The sequence below is a fragment of the Schistocerca cancellata genome, chromosome 4 (genome assembly GCF_023864275.1).
Source record: "Schistocerca cancellata isolate TAMUIC-IGC-003103 chromosome 4, iqSchCanc2.1, whole genome shotgun sequence".
In the NCBI taxonomy this organism is placed as follows: domain Eukaryota; kingdom Metazoa; phylum Arthropoda; class Insecta; order Orthoptera; family Acrididae; genus Schistocerca; species Schistocerca cancellata.
Genome location: NC_064629.1, coordinates 833,126,620 through 833,147,021, shown reverse-complemented (window position 1 = coordinate 833,147,021; position 20,402 = coordinate 833,126,620). Strand labels below are relative to the sequence as shown.

At 39.2% G+C, this 20,402-nt stretch overlaps 1 protein-coding gene across 1 annotated transcript in view; it reads left to right on the top strand.

Moving 5' to 3' along the window:
* Positions 1 to 1,419: 1,419 nt before the first annotated feature.
* The window catches only part of LOC126184900 (synaptojanin-1), a 133,369-nt gene continuing 114,386 nt past the window's right edge, over positions 1,420 to 20,402 (top strand). The window contains exons 1-5 of the mRNA XM_049927547.1: positions 1,420 to 1,728; positions 1,990 to 2,076; positions 8,622 to 8,889; positions 16,660 to 16,824; positions 17,676 to 17,820. Coding sequence (XP_049783504.1) covers positions 1,602 to 1,728; positions 1,990 to 2,076; positions 8,622 to 8,889; positions 16,660 to 16,824; positions 17,676 to 17,820 — 792 coding nt within the window. The 5' untranslated portion in view covers positions 1,420 to 1,601. The remainder of the gene's footprint in view (positions 1,729 to 1,989; positions 2,077 to 8,621; positions 8,890 to 16,659; positions 16,825 to 17,675; positions 17,821 to 20,402) is intronic.

The following is a 20,402-nucleotide window of genomic DNA, read 5'->3' as shown; positions in this document are numbered from 1 at the left end:
CTTTAGGCCATTACAGCAATTGACAATGTCAAATGAAGATATAATTTATAATACGGTGTGATAAGGTATTGACTACTGAAATATTTTAGGTTATATTACAATAAATGTACAATGGGTCATCTGTTTGATTACTGCATTTTACAGTTGAAGAATTCATTGATATAATAGAACGAGTGGGCAATAAACCATTCATGCAGTCTTTCTTTGAATGCATGTTCACGAAGATCCTGTATAGCATGTGGCAGCTTATTAAATAGTTTGTGCCCTGTGACTTCATAGCTTTTTATTGATTTTGATAATCTGTGGTAAGGCGTGTATATGTGTTTGATGCTTCTTGTGTTGTAACAATGTACATTTTCTCTACGTTTCACAACTTGTAGGCTCTTCTTCATAAAGATTAAGACATTGTATATATAGAGGTTTATTACTGTCATAATTTTTTGTTTAGTAAATAAGGGTTTTCAGTGAGCCTTATGTGAAGAATTTGTAATTATCCTAATGGTTTTCTTCTGCAATAATAGGATGTCATGTATATGACTACAGTTACCCCACAAGATAATGCCATATAATATTATACTTTGGAAAAATGCAAAATAAGAAGATCTGATGTATGTTTCAGGTACACAATTTCTGAGTTGTCTTAATAAATAAATTACTCTAGATAGCTTACTACTAATATAGTTTACATGTTGGCCCCAGGATAGCTTTTCGTCTAAATAAACTCCCAGGAATTTAACAGAACTAGGGTCATCAGATAGTGACTTGTCTCTTAGAGTGAAGATTATCTGCTGAGTTTTATTTTCATTTAGCAGGAAACCATTTGCTCAGAAGCAATATGCTGCGTGAGTGAGTGTATTTTCAGCACAGGTTTAAAGATTATTAAGATTGTTACTGCTATGAAGAAAAGTCGTATCATCTGCATACAATACAGTGGTGGGTCTAATAAAGGAGGGGAGGTCATTGATCATTATCAAAAACAGTAAGGGGCCCAGTACATATCCCTGAGGCACACCTACTTTAACATTTTCTATGTTTGACATTTCCTTAACAACACAAACTAGCTGTTTACGGTTGTGAAGATAAGCTTTTAATAGTCTGAGACTGTTTCCTTTGATGCCGTAGAATTCTAGTTTCTCTAGTAGGTGCAACTGAAAAACCGCGTAGCAACAGAGATCTAGTACGTTTTTGCTGAAAGAATATCTTAGTTTATACACTAGAAAAATCGCACGTCCAAGTTTATCAGTAAGAGCCTATTTTAGGTTTCAGTAATAATCAGTCTACCATATTTTACAATCGTGAGGAACATGCGAAACGTTTTACGTTTCAAATACAACTCTTAACGGCTTTGGTAATGATAATAGTGGTGTGGAGCCTCTTCGGCGGATCTCTACTCAAAGAGTTTCAAGCGAAAAGAGTGGGGGTGTGCATGTATGTGTATGAGGGGGGCGGGAATGTGTTGTGGTTGGATGAAAACAGATGTCAAAATTGATATGTTCGAGTGACGCGAGCCTTCTTAAAACAAGAACAACTGTTACTATTAATATTACGTGTACGTAAACGTTATCTGTAGTAGATTGCCGTTTTACCAACAACAGAAAATCATGGCAATGGGAAAAGGTTTTAAAGTTTCTGAAAAAGTGAATCCACCGAAGCCTTACAGTATCCTGCTGGAGCAGAGAAACAGAGAAGAGTCCCTCCTGTTTGAATCACAGGCAGTAGCAGTATTGTGTAAGTATTTCTTGTGTGTTTAGGTCTTGTGCCCGGTGATCATACACTTTCTTGATCACTATTATTGACAGAAAATGATGACATTTGCTGTACAAAAAGCATAGCGTTTGCCCTCGCCTGCCCCTAGCCGACTTCAGTTTGTGGTTATTTGCAGTTGTTAAAAGCGTTCAAGCTTCGTATGAGTGTTTATAACTGTCATTGATATTGTACCTAAACACACCAGCAGGAAGTGAGAAGTTATACCAAATGTTATTGTTTCAGCTCCATTAGAGGTGGAATCTGTCAAACGGCAGTATACGAAGCTGCTGGATGCTTACGGCTGCCTTGGAGTCCTGCAACTTAATGCAGGTAATATCGGTATCCTTACTGACATGTTGTATTTGTATTTCGAAGCAATATGTAGTATTTCACCATAAGGAAGTAGTAATTTCAGTTTCTATTTCTGGTCATGATAGCTATAATCGTCCTTACAAAGTTATCGTTAAAATATTAATTCTTAGCGTTTATACTGTATTGTTTGGGTTTATTTGCGTTAGTGTACAAATGTCTGCCGAAAGATCTTTCAGTTTGTAACATGTTGACCCTTCTTTGTAGAAATTATTAAGCAGAACAGAAATAGCAGAAGTAATATGCATTTCTTCTGTTATTTATAAGATTGTGCTAAGTGCAGTTGTGCACAGGAAATGTATACAAACTATCAGCTGTTCATTTTTTATTAATCTTTCTCTGATTTGTATACATATTCTATATGGACTGAGTATATTGTGATGTAATGTACTACATGTGTGTTTTTCTTTTTATTTATGTATCATCAACTGAATACAAAACTACAGTGGAGCATTGCACACCTCCTTTTCTTGCCAAATGACCATGACTGAATGTAGAATAGTTGCATACAATCCACATATTGCTTATAGCTGAATTTGGAGGAATGATGGACAACACAATACCACACAAATATTATGATGGCACAGAATTGAACCTCAGGAAACAACTAAAAGATGATGTCACTACCAAACATGATAATGTTATCAACAAACTAATCAGACCTTCAGTGTAACTGGAGCTTTTGTGTGATAAAACACTCAAAATTAAAAGTTGGCAAATAAAAAATTTAAAACTGCATATCTGCTAATGAAATCTAGAAAAAAAATATATGAACATATGTGACATGCACCAAACCAGTTGCTAGGGATTTATTTATCTTGCAACACAGCTTTTTTCTAGTGCAATTCTAGTTACTGGAATTTGTACTGATAAGTACGTCAAATATGGAGCAAACATAGACTTTGGCATATAGATCAAATTGTTGCCACAGTTTTTATCTTGTAGTTCACCACCTCACAAGCAAATTATCAGCTTCCTACCAAACATAGACCTCGGGCTGTGGTACAGATCAGTCTTTGACCACAGGGGGCCACTATCATATCAAACTAAATAATTTTGTATGGATCACTGTCTGCATTAACCAGTCTATGTATAAGTCTAGTATTCAAGATTATCCAAGCTCTGCTTCTTAGTAGATCATTATCTACATGTACATCTGTACCCTGCACATCACTGTGAAGTGGTACCAGTTATTGGGGTTTCTAGAACTGTTTCATTAATGTATGGAGTGCAGGAAGAATGATTGTTCAAATGCCTCTGCTTCGGCTGCAATTAATCTTAATCTCACAATCCTTTAAGTAGTAAACATAGGGGGTTGTAGTACTGTATATCCATGGAGTCATTTAAAGCTGGTTCTTGAAAATTTGTAAATAGGCTTTCAAGGGATAGTTTGTGCCTACCTTGAATAGTCTGTCTCTTCAGTTTTTTCAGCATATATGTGTCACTCCCCCCATGGGTCAAACAAACCTGTGACCATTTGTGCTGCCCTTCCCCTTACACATTCAATATACCCTGTTAGTCCTATTAGGTGCATGTCCTACACACTTGAAAGTATTCTATGGTGGGTCACATGAATGATTTGTAAACAAACTTCGTTGTAGACTCATTGCGCTTTGCTTTACCTGCAACTGAGCCTGTGTGATCCTTCTATTTCCTACACCTTCAAAGTGTTACACCCAGCTATTTGTATGAGTTGACTTATTACAACAGTGACTCTCTGATATTGTAGTCATAAGTTAATAAGTTTTTTACATTTTGTGAACTGAAAAATTTTACATTTATGAGCATTTGAAGCAAGTTGACAATTTCTTCACTGCTTTGAAATCTTATCAAGCTCTGACTGAATACTTTTGCAACTTCTTTCAGACAGTACTAGATTATAGATAACTGCATCATCTGCAAAAATCATGAGGTTACTATTAACACTGTTTGCATGGTCATTGATATACGATGTAAACAGCAAGGGTCTAAACCCACATCACTAGGGCCCATCCAAAATTACTTCCACATATGGCGACGACGACTTTCTATCCAAGATAACATGCTGCATCCTCCCTACCTAAAAATCCTCATTCCAGTTACAAATTTCGCTTGATACCCCCGTACGATCATACTTTTTGGTCTCAGTTAAACCTATGTTGATGTAGTAAATGTGACACTCTAAGCCGTTGAAACGTTCATGAACTAATGATACACTGTAAACAAAACACACAAACAACATTCGTTGAAAACATCTCGAACATAAACAGTGCAGGCTGTATCTGTGTAACTTGGATCACCCTTTGAACAATATACCAGTGGATTGCATTTTTCCCTAGACCTGAATTTTGTACCATTTTTCATGCTGTGTCACATTTAGTCCCATAAATGGTACTGGTGGAGGACATACACATTCATTTTATGTAGCTAAAGTGACAACAGATGCTACATGATAATGCCAATTTTCAATGTCTAGGTGGAGCATGGAAGGTGTTGAACCGTACCTTCATGTTTGTCAACCAAAGCCCTATCATAAGTCAATATTTTGTCCTGGATGCCACTGTGTACTCTGAAAGATATCCATATTTATACATCAGATACTGGAGTTACAGTAACTTTGTTTTACTATACCATGTATTTGAAGCTTCCAGATAAAAGTTTAAAACTTCCTTCCCCCAGCCTGGTCATTTATTTATCTACACATTACTGTTGTGTCATGTTGATCTTGTTCTTGTGATTTGTTCTGCCATTTTCAATTTCAAGCAGAGTCCATCATTGCCAACATTCACTCTGTGTACAACACACTTTTTTGTATAAATGCCGCTAATTAAAGTTGTTTGATAAATTCAGAAACATTGTATTAGATAATAAAGAAATCTAAGTATTTGCATATGTTTTAACTACTGTGCTTAAATTATGTAAAACACCAAGGGTAGCTCTTTCCCATGCACCAGTTAGTCAAAATGTTACTCCTGATTGATAATTGCGATTGTTTTTTGTTGTCGTAGTATCTGTTGGTGAACATCAAAGCATTGGATACCAGGTGTCAATGTTGACCGAGGATGTCGTTTAATGATGAACACATGCAATTTGTCCAAATTCAAGATAGCAGATATGATGTCGTTCATACAACCACAATAAACAGAAAACAATTCCATTCTTAAAATATTTTAAAAATAATAAAACAATTATGTAATTAATGGAACACCCAGAGGAAGGTGGGGATCTGGTGCAGGGACAAACTTAAACGCCTCAGTCCATGCCCCACCCAATAGAAAAATATCTCAGAAATTAAAAAATCCGCTAACCTCACATATAAATCCCCTAAAACACAATAAAACTAATGTTGTTATCACCAATTTACTTAAATAAACTTAACTCCACAATATTAACTAGCTGTGAAACAGTGATATCGAAAGGGGAGGAAAGAAACTAATGGTGTGAGTATATTCCATAAACGCTTGTAGCTACAGTGCAAAACAGTAATATTCAAAAAGTAGTAAATCAGTTATAATGCAAGGCTGCAGCTGATACCTCAATAACAAGTGTTGAAATGTTGCTCTCAAACATCCACCTCTATTAACTACCCAAATGCCCACTGAAAACCAAGAGGCATCAGCTAGTATCTGTTTTCTTATACCAAAACAAGAAAATTAACATTAAGTTATTGGAAAATTTACCTCCTTTCAAAATAAACTGTAATAAACAGAAAATACTTAAAAGCATAAAACTCCCTACTATTTTTGGCGCAGTATATGAAGAGATAGCATGCTTTAGTGTTGTCATATAGAACAGAAAATGTTGTTGAATTTAAACAGTGCCTGCGTAACCACCGAGTTAAGTGGATAGATGTTTTTAAGTAAATTTTGTTAATGTACTGAACAAGCAACTCTGTTATTAGTAAACATTGATCCATGTACCTTCTCCCATGATATAATTAAAAGCATTGATCCACCTACCTTCTCCCATGATTTAAATAAAAAACATTGAACCACTTATGACGTTTATCGAAAACTATTTTGTCATAGATTCCATTGTCTTGATCTATCTACCTCATCATTCATCATGTTCACTTCCCATCATTCACTACGCTTGCAGTTACCAAGTGCAATACGCAACAGGAAAGCTGCAGACACCATTAAGTGCACTTTTACTCTAGAGTTGACCTATATAGGTGAAATGTTGTTGCTGTAAAGGAGTGGGGGTAGGGGGAGGGTTTGTTGGTATCCTATTGTAGGGTTGAGGTAAACTGGGAATTGGGATAATCGACTTTTATAGTTGTGTGTGTGTGTGGGGGGGGGGGGGGGGCGATTAATTGGTATCCTGGTCTATGATTGAACTATATAGGCTACCTGGAGATTGGGGTACCATGATCTTAATGATCTTATGGTACATTTTATATGGTTTTGTCACATTTTATTTTTTGGCAGTTTCAAGTGAGTCCGCAAGGGAGACAAGCACTTTTTTACCCCTCCCCAAAACAGATTTTATAGCTCCTCAACATGCCTTTGTGTTATTAATACTAACCCTAGTTATAGAATTTTTTTAAATTCATTTCTATGATTAGCCATTAAATTATGAAACCTTCTCTTCCCCAAATCCCAATATGAAACAAAAGAATCCAGTAATATGCTTGATCCCTCCTCAGTATACTCTTCTATGAATCCAACAAGCACCCTCTTAGTTCATTCACTTACTAAAGTAGACAACACCTCATAACTTCCACTCCTTGAAACAACGTCTGCCCCACAGCCAAGTACCAACAGATTTCATACTCTTCTTGTACTAAACTTTCCCAAAAGCTTCTCGTCAGTTTCTGCTACTGCCCCAAGTTCCTCATCTGCCTCTAAATTTTATAGTCAGAAAAAAAGTTCCTAGCAAAAAGAAAACCAATCAGTGAGCACTGACTCCCATATTGTGAACATAAAGTGACACTGATGAACTGTAAAGAAAATAATAAGTAAAATCTGCAACAGTGGAAACCTTGTGTTATCACACCATGTGCCCCATCAAATCAACCACCATTATTTGCCTCTTGAGATCATCACATAAACCTATTGCCATTATAGGAAGGAGTTGTCAATCATCTTCGTTGGTTTTTTACGTGTATAACATTTCACTTATTCAGCCAATACACCGTACTTCTGCTAGAAAGGGCCGGCCGCGGTGGCCGTGCAGTTCTAGGCGCTGCAGTCCGGAACCGCGAGACTGCTACGGTCGCAGGTTCGAATCCTGCCTCGGGCATGGGTGTGTGTGATGTCCTTAGGTTAGTTAGGTTGAAGTAGTTCTAAGTTCTAGGGGACTGATGACCTAAGATGTTAAGTCCCATAGTGCTCAGAGCCATTTTGCTAGAAAGATGTGGTGCATGGCATATAATTTCTTGCATTTTCTCCAACAACATTCAGCTATTGAAGTTCATGGTCAGAGAAATTTCTGTTTGGCAGCCAACACACATAACAGTCCTTTACAAATAACAACACATTCAACGACATTCCTGACAGTAAAATTTACCACAAGTGTGTCATCTCAAACTACACACCTGTGCTTCAAAATGTGCACTTGTTGCAAACCATCGTCCAAACACAGCCCCTATATGACACCATATGCCACATCATCATTATCAAAAGTCAGATCTTATCTTCAATACCACATTCTTCATTTGAACTGACAGTGGCTGTCGTGTTAGGAATGCCAGTTTTCCTGTTTTGTAAATATTTTTTAAGTAGTTTGTTTTTGTTTGTTAATACTGGTATGGTTGTTCGGTACTATAGCTTACCTTTTTGTGACTTAATATATTTTGTATTTTTGCAGAATTTTACAACAATATTTATTGTTTCATTCCAGTCTGGATAGTTTAGTGTGTTAAAGCATTAAGTCCTTATCCAGCATTGCCTGGATGTATGGCACTGGAATGTGTGGATTTATTTCTTTCATGTTATAGTATGCACACTGTAACTGGGCATTCTTATTTTTCATTTAACTTAGATATATTGTATACTGTATGTGAATAGATTTTGTTCTACAGCCCTTATGAAGTAAAAAAGCAGTTCTTGGATGTATGTCGGTATTTGCGTGAATTGTTAGGCTGTTACTCTGGAACATGCAACGCAAGATACCCACAGATTGTTTTTGTCCAGTGTTTCTTACAACTATTACCAACTTATGCCTGCCACAGAAAACGAGTAGTCCTTATCTCACTGCATCTCTTTTTCAAAGTTAGTAACGCATTTGGTTGTCAAACCAATAGAGAATCCAAGAAAGGGTTATTAAGGGTCATAGGCAAGAAGGAAAAAAAAATCAGCTAAACTTTTGGGTTTGGGTAGAGTTCTCGCTCTCTCTCTCTCTCTCTCTCTCTCTCTCTCTCTCTCTCTCTGTGTGTGTGTGTGTGTGTGTGTGTGTGTGTGTGTGTGTGTGTGTGTGTGTAAAACTGTAAAGAATGGATAATATTTTTACTTGAAAGAATGAACATTACTTGTACTTGTTTGAATTACTTCTTAGTTGTGCAATTCGAATTTTTTGCATTACAGGAGAAAGTACAGTACTGTACTTGGTAATGGTGACAGGATGTGTATCAGTAGGAAAGATAGCAGACTCAGAAATTTTTCGCATCACTCAGACTACATTTGTGTCACTACGGAACCAACCACAAGATGAAGAACGCATTTCAGAAGTCAGAAAACTGTTGAATTCGGGTACTTTTTACTTCTCATGGTCATTATCAAATGAGAGCCTCGACATAACTCTTTGTGCCCAACGAAGACAAAGAACAGGGGAGACTGACAACAGGTTTTTTTGGTAAGTAAACAATGAGACAATTGTTTGGACGGGGATTGAAATGCAAATAATAATTTGAGGGAGAGAAGAGGAAGTACTGTATTTTCTTCAAAGAATGCAAGTTCAAAACAGTGCCTGAAATCTTGTTTGTATGGCTTATTTTTGCACACTGCCATTTGCCAGTATTTACTCATACCATTGTTTGTGAGGTACCCTGAACTACACATTAACCTTGTAACTATAATTACTTTAGCATGACAAATGATACAGTAACTTGTTAAACACTATTCTGTACATGTGTAAGCCATTTGGTGTCATTATGTTTTGAATTTATTTTTGTTCAGTTTATGGATAGTTTTTTTAGTAATATAGTTTCTCTAATTTTTACTTGTGATACTTCTGCAATATATGTAAGATGATGAAGCATGTTTTAAAACTGGTCAGTATAGGCGTGATTCCAAAATTGTTTTGTGTCAAAGTCAGTACTTATCTTGCAGTTTTTCACAGTTCATATTTGTGTGACATACTGATATTGATAATATAAACTGCTAAAAGTTACTGTCCTTGAAACAAGTATTGGTAATGTGTGTCACATGCGATCATGGGAAGTACGATATTCTAGTAGTAGCTGGGTTTTTGATAATTTAATAATGTAATGATGAGATGATTGTTATTTAATTGTAGGAAAAGTGAATTTAAACATGATGACAGCCAAAAATTACTAGCAGTAAGAGTGTAAGCGTTGATGCCTCATATGGTATTGCTCTGTGAGAACTTCAGATAAGTTGAGCTGGATGTGAAGGATAGATATGGTAATACATATGAATAAGTGGTTCGTATCCATAAATAAAATATGCATATAAAAAGTTCATTGATCAACTAATACTTAAATGCCAGTAATGTGTGTATGCACTTGAAAAGACAAAGAAAAAACTCATAACATTGAACCCAGTAAGCTATGGGAACTTCTTTGCTACTTCCAGTAAACACATAACATTTTGAGTTGAAGATCATGACAATATAATGTAATAAACATACAGAGTTGTTAGAAAGCACAAAAATTGGTAGTAGAGATCCACGTGATGTTGGTACAAGAGTGTAGGACATCATGAGCAAAAAAGTGATTGACCGAGCGAGGTGGCGCAGTGGTTAGACACTGGACTCGCATTCGGTAGGACGACGGTTCAATCCCGCGTCCGGCCATCCTGATTTAGGTTTTCCGTGATTTCCCTAAATCACTCCAGGCAAATGCCGGGATGGTTCCTCTGAAAGGGCACGGCCGACTTCCTTCCCCATCCTTCCCTAATCCGATGAGACCGATGACCACGCTGTCTGGTCTCCTTCGCCGAACAACCAAACCAAAAAAGTGATTGACTGGTTCAAATGCTTTAAGGGGGAGGGAACTCTTGACGACGCTGTGTATGAGAGTGGGGGGGGGGGGGGGGGGGGGGTGCTGTAAAAGAGATGTATAGCAAACAACATAGGGTAAATGCGACAGATGCTTGTGGAAAGTCATCAACTGTATGTCAGATTTGCAGTGAGAGATTTGGGATTAGTGAGGGTAGTAGTAACACTAGCATGCACAAAATTTTTTGTAAGTGGAGGACTCATTTATGCACAAATTGACAGCCAAGGAGAAATCAGTAAAGAAATACCGGTGATATGGTAGATGTGTGTCCTCAACAGTGATGTGCATCACATGCTGCCAGCCCATGTTAGCCTGCCCGAGAAAGGGCAGGTTCGCATAGCTTACGTTGGTTTAATGTGGCCTAGAGTTACTGGTTCCCCCCGTGCCCAGGCTGGCTTTCTGGGCTCCGCTCTACTGGGCTGCCTGCTGTCAGTAGACATGTATTGCAGCACAGTTTGAACTTGACAAGTGACCCAGTTCCATACACTATGTAAGCACTGGCTTGTACTGTAACTGACTTAGACAAAATTAAGAAGAATTACAAATTACTGATCATAAAAAAATGAAGCTTTTTCTTTCATTTTATTATTATAAACTATTATCAATCAGTTTTTTGCAGTTCCTTATGAGAAAGAAATTGTGGCAATCCAGTGGGTGTTTCATGTAATTTGCATCTCTAACTGAAGCATTTCACGAAGTACAACATGTGATCATATGGTAAATATAATTGTTAAGGATATTCAAATTAACTGTTTGGAAAATAAACTATTGTAGGAATATTTTTCATGACTTGAGAGAGAGTGTGATTTTGGGTGGCAGAAATAGCAAAGTGAACTTCTTGGACCTGTGACATGAAACAGATACTTGGTCTAGGATGGTAGCACAGTCCTGAAATGATCAACCCAGGAAATAGTATGCTCTAAACCACAGGGAAACAGCATATCTGAAGAATTCTTATCCTTGTCAGAACAAGAAGCTAGTCAATACACAAAAGGACTACTACTATTGCAGTTGTGTATGTAGTATTGTTGAACGAAGAGAACCATCCTTCATCATATACGTCTAATTGGTATTGTTCAAGTTGATCTGCTTTGAGGTGGTAGTGTATGAATGCTGTGAACATGGTTCTGTCTCAAATAAAATAATGGGGAACTACTTAGTGTTATCTTGCTGTGTCAATGTGGGAACTTATAAATGGTGGAATAGGAGAAGTGCTCTGAGGAAATATCTCAGGAGAGAGAGGTTTTTTGGGAAAAAAAGTTCTTGTTAACTTGCCACATCAGATTAGAAGAAAATTTTAGGCTTTCGATCACAGCCTCTTGCATCAAAAACTTTGTGGTTTATCGGAGTCTGACACAAGTTAACTGAGAAATTTATACCCAAGGATCCAGTTGTGAAAGACTTCATAGAGAGGTATTTTTGTTTGGGAGTGGAAAGTGGCAGTGGCAGATATTTTGAATTTATTTTTTTACTGATGTGACTTTAGATTTGGTGAATATGGACCATATAGTGGGGCAGGAAATGTCATTTGCCTCAGTATGTTTTCTGCAATTGACTGTGTGTTTTCCAAAAAGTAAATGCAACTCACCATCCTGAGTCAACTCCTCTAACTTGTTCAACCTAAAGGAAGAGATCACATTCCATGAACCCTTGAAGTATCATACTTGATGCTACTTACAAGTGTGAAGCAAGCGGTGAACTGTCATTTTTCAAAGCAATTTCTGGATGAGCTCTGTAGATATGTTAGGGTGTCATTATGTGGGTAGCTATACTTTCCCACCAATTTGCAACCATGACATAATTGCTGCACTAATCTATGGTTAAGAAAGTAGAATAAACTGTTTTAAACTTTATATTGACAGTTTCATAAATCAACATTTCAAGGGAAAACAGCAGTCTGACAGGCACTAGCTTATCAGAGTACCAATGTCATTTATTTGCACAATTGTTGTTGCTTACTGAATATTGTTAATTTAGGGGCCAAGAGCAGAATAAAGTTGACAATTGATGCAAGAAAATGAATACAAAATTATATAGGTTTTGTAATAATGGATTCTTCTGCCACTGCTTAGTAGAGCAATTTCATGTTTATCAATGTAAATACTCACTGTAGATTTTTTGTCTTATAAAACTATACTGTCAAACTCCATCATTTGTAAAAAGTTTGTGATGGCATTGAGCCACAATCATGCAATACTTCTTAAAAGAGTAAACTGTCATGTGACTGTGTATTATTACATTTATCCTTTGTACTATGTCTTTGAGAGTCCACATTCCTACACAATTACATGTTAAAGATGTATTACCCTTGTTTACCTGCTTTGGACTCCCTAACAAATATGACTTAATAATGGTCAAGCAACATTTAGCATTGTGTGTGATAATGGTATAAAAGTTAAAATCTGGATAGTACAAAAGATAAGATGATAATATGCAATCAAGTGGCAGTTTACTCTTTTAAAAAGTCCGTAGTTTGTGTTTTTTCATCAACAAATATGTAGATTTCTTTACTGTAGAGTACACACCGCACTTTTTGTATCTGAACGAAAAATACTAATTACAAAGAAAAAGCAACAGAGGATTTTTTTTATTTCTATGTAATGCATCCAAACACATATTACATTACACAACTTCATTAAATCTCTTGCATGTAAATGTAAAAGTACATAGCACTGCTTGTGCAGTAACAGAATAGTTCTTGTGGTCCTAGTTTACCCTACTCATGTGTAGTTTACATGTATGACCCTTCAAGATGTAGATGAGACGGGCACTGCAGTGCAGACACGGATGTCACATAACACGCAGAGTGAGCGTTGCAGCTTGGGTCTGGCTGCAGTTCACAAGCTACAGGCTGTCTGGACCAGCCTAGTGCTGGCATGGGCCTGCCAGAATGAGGCAGGCTGGCAGGCAAGTGGAAAGGGTCAGCGACTAGCAGCTCACAGTGCATAGCTCTGGTCCTAAGTCCCTCATTTCTGTCATCACATGGGACCACAACTTGTGCAACCAGTTCGCCCAGAGTGATGCTAAAAAAGCTGATCACAAATGTTGAGGATCAGGAAAGTGATCACCTTTTTCCAACACAAGTGATGTGATTTATTGAGTATTTCTATCTGAAAGTCAAACTGTGTACACCAAATGTTGTATAGCGAGTCAAGCTCAGGTTGTTTATCAGGAATGGCCTGCCAATTTTAGGCTCTGCGGGCTGAGGTGCCAGATTGTCAGATTTTTGGCAAAAGGCAGCTGTAGCAGGTGCCAGTCAGCATTTAGTGGTAGTGTTGTTGGCAGACAATAGCCTACTTGTCAAAGGTCCTCTGCTTTGATAGACATTGTGTGTCCAATAATCTCGAGACATTCTTTGGAATGAGTGTAATTGACAGAAATAGATGCCATAACTGTAGTCCAAATTGTAGTACTGCTTCACTGTAATGGCATTATTGAGAAGTCTGACAGCATTTTTGTCAGCAGTGAAGCCCAGCACACAAGTATTGATTCAGAAGCAGTTTTGAAGTTTGTATCTAACACCACTCTCCCTTGTCAGGATTTTGAGGCCCCATTAATTTTGGGTGAGCAGACTCAAAATGCTGCCATCAACACCCACCCACCTGCCTCAGTATGTCTAAGGCAGTGCATTCCATGTCATTATTTTGAAGGGTGTGTCGGTGAGTGGTGGAGATTTGGGGGGGGGGGGGGTGCAGTGGAAACACTGTTGATAGTTAAGAATGACTTTTATTAACACTATTAGATGACATAGCAAGGCAGATTTGCCTCCCTCTGTTGTCCCTGGCTGGTGCTGACGTATGGGCGGTGGCATCCAACCTGGCTGCTGAGCTGGTGCCCTGCATTGCTGACGGTATGCCCATGGTAGTCTGGCAACCTTTAGAGGCCACATCCATTGACAACAGTGGGTTGCTACCTTCTTCAATGTTGTGGAGTCCCTCCGGCCCCTCACACCACTTGTGACACCATGCCAGTGTGCAGACAGCTGTGCCCGAGTTAAGACCTGTTGCCCCCTGACAGCAGTTGGACCGTGGCTACTGCAATGACACCAAGTCCCACTAGGAACTCAGCAGCAGCAGACATGGCTAGCAGGTAGGCGGGGCTGTGGCACCAAGTCCAATGAGGGACTTAGTGCTGGGAGCAACTCAGCACTCGTGGCTTTTGCTGGTGGTGCCTGGCCGTCTCACTGTCTGGCATAGCCCTGGCATCGTGGTGGTGCTACTGCTGGTTTCCGATGAGAAGAAGTGATCTCCTACCTCAAAATTCAGACATATTTATATGCACCTATTCACATCATCCATAGCGAGAGACTTTTCCTGGTGTGGTGATATCATCCCACTGCCTTCACAGTTACTGCTGTGTGATACGGCTTACTGCTGCACTCAGATATCCTGGCTTTGCAGTCCTCTTGCGTGTCTGTTACTGTGATCCACATGTTGCCACACCCCAAGCTACCAACTTGTGCCTGTTAAAAATGCAATGCTCCACGGCAACTCCCACACTACTTATCATTACTTTTGCAAAAGACTTGTAATTTTTTCTCAAAGACAGTTTTGATATTTACTTGTTCCCAAATTGAGCTCTTTTCAAAGAGATTCATTATGGCCAAAACTGTAGTGAATTTTATCTGGTTTAGAATAGAATGATTTTACTCAAAAATGCAAAAACGTTTCATGTTACGAGCAGATATATGGCAAAAGCAAGTTTTTTTCATTTTGCATTTTTTATATTTCTCGGGAGAATTTGAGGAGTAATGTCGAAATAAGAAATGAAATGAGTAACTTTCCAGAACTTCTTCAAGACTTTATACCAAGACCACTTTCTGACCACCATACAACTTCAGTATAATGCGGCCAGTTAAAAATTTTTGCCTTTCATGCTGCTGAATGTTGTTATTCATAAGTTTGACATACTTACAGAAGAATCTTGACTGAAGAAATAATTTTTATGTGATAGTTTGTGATGTGTTCTGTCCTGAGTGGTAGGTACACATGCAATAAATGATGATTTCCAAGTAGTGCATAAATGGTACTTTATTAGTGCGGCACAAAAAGAACTGGGTTCAACATAATGTAGATTCTGATAGACACTACTAAAGCATCCTCCTAATCTGATATAAATACGAACAAGTCAAAGTCTGTTGTGATGTAGGTCGTAATGGTAATTACTAGCTTAGGTTCACAGTCTTAAGTTCCACAGAAGAAAACTAGTCTGGGACGTGAGTCTGGGGAGGACAGCATTGGAGGAGTCGAAAGCTTCCGAGGATGATGGCTAGTGGCTCAGTGCGGCTGCTGTTGAGCATCTTCTGCGAGCGGCTGCCAGAGCAGTGTTGTGGCCCAGTCTAGATCCCTATACTGGGCTCGATTGGACAGAGCCAGGAGCTCAAAGAGAGGGAGCCTATAGTTGCAGCTGGCATGAGCTGCTCCTAGTGGTCAGGCAGCATCTTAAAATAATACACTGCTGGTGGAGGGATACCCAGTATGTATGAATATTTTGTCTGAAGTACTATGCAGTGTTCAGGGATTGTAGCATACGAGGCTGTAAGTGTGTGTTGGAACTTATAGCCATCAATTTTTAATAAACCAGGTAAAAGTAGATGTGATGTATAGATGTGATAGACACAGCTGACATCCATTTAGTGGTTGGATAATCTTTCTGCCTGTTTATGTATTATACTTACGTATTTACATATATCTTCAACTTCCTACCCTGTCCTCACCTAATCCTGTCCTACTTTGTAAATGTTTTATACATTTACGTGTTATTTCTATAATGTGTCTGACCTATAGTTTATTGTTGTGCCGAATGTCCAAAGGGTGAATAACTAAATAAATAAAGGAAAAAAAAATTATGACAAATATTTGATGAGGAGGAAGTGCCAGTTCCTGCCTTAAATGTCTGTCTACTGCAAGTCTTCCTGCATTTTGCTACAATCTGGCATAGTGACTTCCCTGTAAACAAGTCAAGGAACATTGCTTCAACCTAAGCACCACAATTTCCTGCCTTCTGAATCTCATTGATGGACAGAATGAGATAAGAAATGTGCGTGTGATATGAAATATCTTTTCCACCTTTTTTGTCATCATTGTGTAGGTTAACTTATGACTCATGTGTGATTGTTGCTAAAACAAGTGAAATTTGAGTTGTTGTTTGTGTGGTGATGACTGCTGACTTGGGATTGTTACTGGGTGCAGTCATCCTGTTGTGGGGTTCAATAGTGTTCCAAGAATAGTGTGTGTGTGTGTGTGTGTGTGTGTGTGTGTGTGTGTGTGTGTGTGTGTGTGGAGGAGGAGGAAGGGGGGGGGGTGTTATGAGCACCCAAGAGTGATTAATACTATTTGTTGTATTAACATGTTAAATTTATTAATTTTTTTTCTTTTAATTAGGAATCGCATGCTCCACATTCATCTCCTGAGGTTTGGTGTAAGCTCTACTAACTGGATTCTGAAAGCTATGTGTGGCAGTGTTGAAATAAGGACTGTTTATGTTGGTCATAGGCAGGCTCGTGCAGTTATTATATCACGCCTGAGCTGTGAACGTGCTGGTACAAGGTATTACTATTTATTTAAATACATTTCAAGTGTTACGTCATGTTAATCTAGCATTTCAGCTTTTAACCTGTTGACTGCAATTACTCACTGTAAAATGACTTGAAGGGTGTTGTTAATACTACAGTTGTTAACTGTAAAACTTTAAATTACACAGCATACTTTTTGTTCTTTTACAGGTGAATAAGTGTAGTTTTATGGATGTTCATTTACCTTTCATATTTATCTTACTGATGCAGGAAATATGTATAATTAATTAATAGTTCTTCCAGCTCAATAAAATAGTTTGTATCTTTAAAAATTCTCTTCTGTTATATTTTGGAAGTTCAAAATTACAGCAATTATTTTTTTGAAGGTAATACCAGTAAAGATGAGTAATTTGTTCATTTTGTGATAGCTTGTATTTCTCTTATTAAGGACCACTGATACGTACTCAAGTGTTGTACCATTTTCTTATCGTATATGTAGAACATAAACTTGGCTTCAGTAGTAGCAAATTTGCAACAGGTATGTGCTTCATTTGGTGACTCAAAATAACAGAGTTAAGTTCTTATGTGATTTTCATGAGATAAAAGATAGTGAGGCCAGTTTTGTTTTTGTCATTTGTACCATGAGGCTCAACAGGGTGTAGGAACTAAAGTGCGCTTAAGACCACATCAGTTCTCTGTTTCTGTTCTAATAGAGATATTTTAACCATTGTAAAGCCTTTTTGGCAGTAGACTAATTTATTCTTTTAATAGTATTTGATAACTGCATTTTTTGTGAAGGCAGATTTTTTTCCTTCCATGTTTATCATTGCAGTCACTGTTTCTGTACACATACCTTACTACAGAAGTAAAATATTGTTCACACAGGTTCAATGTTCGTGGTAGTAATGATGATGGACATGTAGCAAATTTTGTGGAAACTGAGCAGGTGATATTCTTAGATAATGAAGTAACATCCTACATCCAGACTCGAGGTTCTGTGCCACTTTTTTGGGAGCAGCCGGGAGTTCAGGTAAATTTTTACGCACATTATATTTAAGTAATAGAGAATGTTTACTAATTACTTTTGGTTTTTTCATAGAACATAAATGCTTTCACAGCTTGTGTGTTACCTTGTAATAATTCATGTGAATTTGTGTTAGGCCAAATTTTCTAACCGGCTTTGTGTCTAAATGATACACAAAGCAAATGAGCAACACTTAAATCATTAAAAGAATCACACATAATTTCTAGCTTCCTGCAATGTCAGGATGACTGATGATGTGAGGTGCCTTGCTATAGGTGAAAATGGTATTGAGTGTCGATTAATAGGGACGCTGTTCATGGAACTAGGTGGATGTCTGGTGGCAAGTCATGAAAACAGCCATTACATAAATACAGTTATTCCAAGCAAAAGATACAACAGTTGTAGTGTTACCATTCTGTGCTTAGTGCCCCCCAAGATGAAGGCTGGTCTCGGTCAGGAAAAGATGGTCAGCTCAGCAAGCAGTCTCGTGTAATGGACAGCGTGCAACATAGCCCTGTTGAGCAGGCAGCAGCTGAGGCAAGGTTATGTGGTCAGGACTCCAATGGAGTAACACAGTGTGACACCCTGAGGCTGTTGGACAGCATGCAGCTGTTACAGGCTTTGCAGTGATCTTGTTGGCTGGAGTTGCTGCACAACTCAGTGTGAAAAGTAGTCAAGTATGCAGTGTTGATTCAAGGACATTGGCGTAGCGTTCAGAGACTGTTACCTGCAGTGTGTGTCTGCACAAGACAAGCGGCAGCTTTGCTGCCAGTTAGGCTTCGGGCTGGAACCATCCCCCACCAGGGGGCCCACGGCTCTTTTGTGGGTGCGTGTGTGGCATGCACAGGGCCCAAGCTATTGCAACCTCTTCCCTCCCGGGATGCTTTCCCATTGCCATATCCATTCCCCTGCTAGCTCCTCCGCTTCCTGCCCCTCTCCCTCCCATTCTCTCTCGGTATTTCCCTTCACGGTGACCTGGCCATTCCCTCCATTCTGCTATTCCTTTATTGTCTCGTCTCACTTTGGCACCCTCCCTTCTTTGGATTTTTTCTTGTCCTTCTTGGGACTTAACATCCCTTTCAAAATTATTTCCATAGTGTGAGCCATTTGGGGAAGAACACCCTCACTAGCATATTTGGCATGGGTTCTTCTCCCCTCCCCTCTCTTCCTTCCAGCCCCCCCCCCCCCCCCACAACCAGCTCTACATCACCCATATTTGGCGGACTCATGGTCATCTCCTCCATTGTGAGGATCTGGCCCACTGTTGTTGTGGTGCCCATTTGACGGTGGTCCACAGTGTGCTGTACTGTCGTAACATAGCCCCATTGTATGGACTCTTAATCTTCCTGACTCGCTACCCCTGGCGGATGATGCCTCAGTGGCTGACTTGGTTTTTTGAGGGGTTGGCAGGACACCCTTGCCTCCTCTGCCCCGAATGGGGACCAACTGTCTGCACTTGGTGGTCTCCCCCAGCCCTCACCCTACCCATTCCTTTGCTCTTCTTTCCCCTTCTCATGCACTGTGTTTTACTTGGTATTCTTCCTGTGTCTGCCCTGTGCATGTCAATAGTCTTTTCTGCGCATTGTTGGGTGGGATGCCTCTGGTAACTGTTGGTGGTGGTGGGGGGGGGGGGGGGTATGTTCCCCAAAGCACTCTTTGCCTTTGAGGACCTCAAGTAGATGTTCAGCTATTCTCTCCTTTAGTTGCGTGCATTAGGTGCTTCTTTGGTATGCAGTTTTGGCAACTTGCCTTTTCCAGGTAGGAAGGACCAATGCTTCGTCTCTTTAATTATTAAACCAGCCAACCCACCAACCAACTAGGCGGAAACCATGGGTCTCCAGATAGGGACCCTGAACTCTGTAAAAGCTGGCCAGCAGTTGGTCGTCAAACCATGGGGCTCCAGATAGGGACCCTGAACTATGTAAAAGCTGGCTAGCAGTTGGTCCTCTGGCTGGAAGGCACCAGTTCGACTCCTGGCGGCATCATACTTGAACACAGACAGTAGTTCCGCAACTAGCGAAGGCAGTGTCTAGTAGTAGCTGCTAGGTGATCCATTTCACAATGACTACTGATGTGGTGTACCTTTTGCAGCTGGCTGCAAGTAGTGACAGGCAATGCATAGCTGAAAAGGGCAGTATTTATGCTGGTTTGATCCACCACATTTTTGCTAAACTATCAGTCTTCGTGCAGGTGAAAGCTGTGGCAACAAGTTACGATCAACAGTTTCCCCCAGATGGAACACTGTTCCTCTGAGATCTACCTTCTGTTGCCCAGGTCGACTTCAGCATGATTATACAGGAAATCTAACCCTAGGGTCATGCAGTGCCCTTCACCTTCACGAGACAAAACTTCCATACTTTCCCAGAATCATTTTGTTCCAACCTGAAAACGTAACATCACTGAACCTAGCCACTGCACCAGTCATACAAGATTTCACCTTTGCTTTGGTTTCCACAGCATGAAAACTTCTGGTAGCACTGTTCAGTTGTCATGTTTAACAGTTGATTATTTATCTTCTTCTTTTTTCCCTTACACCATTTACTTCTGCTCTCTTGCTCCCAGTGTCCCACTTTCTCACTTTTTTTTTT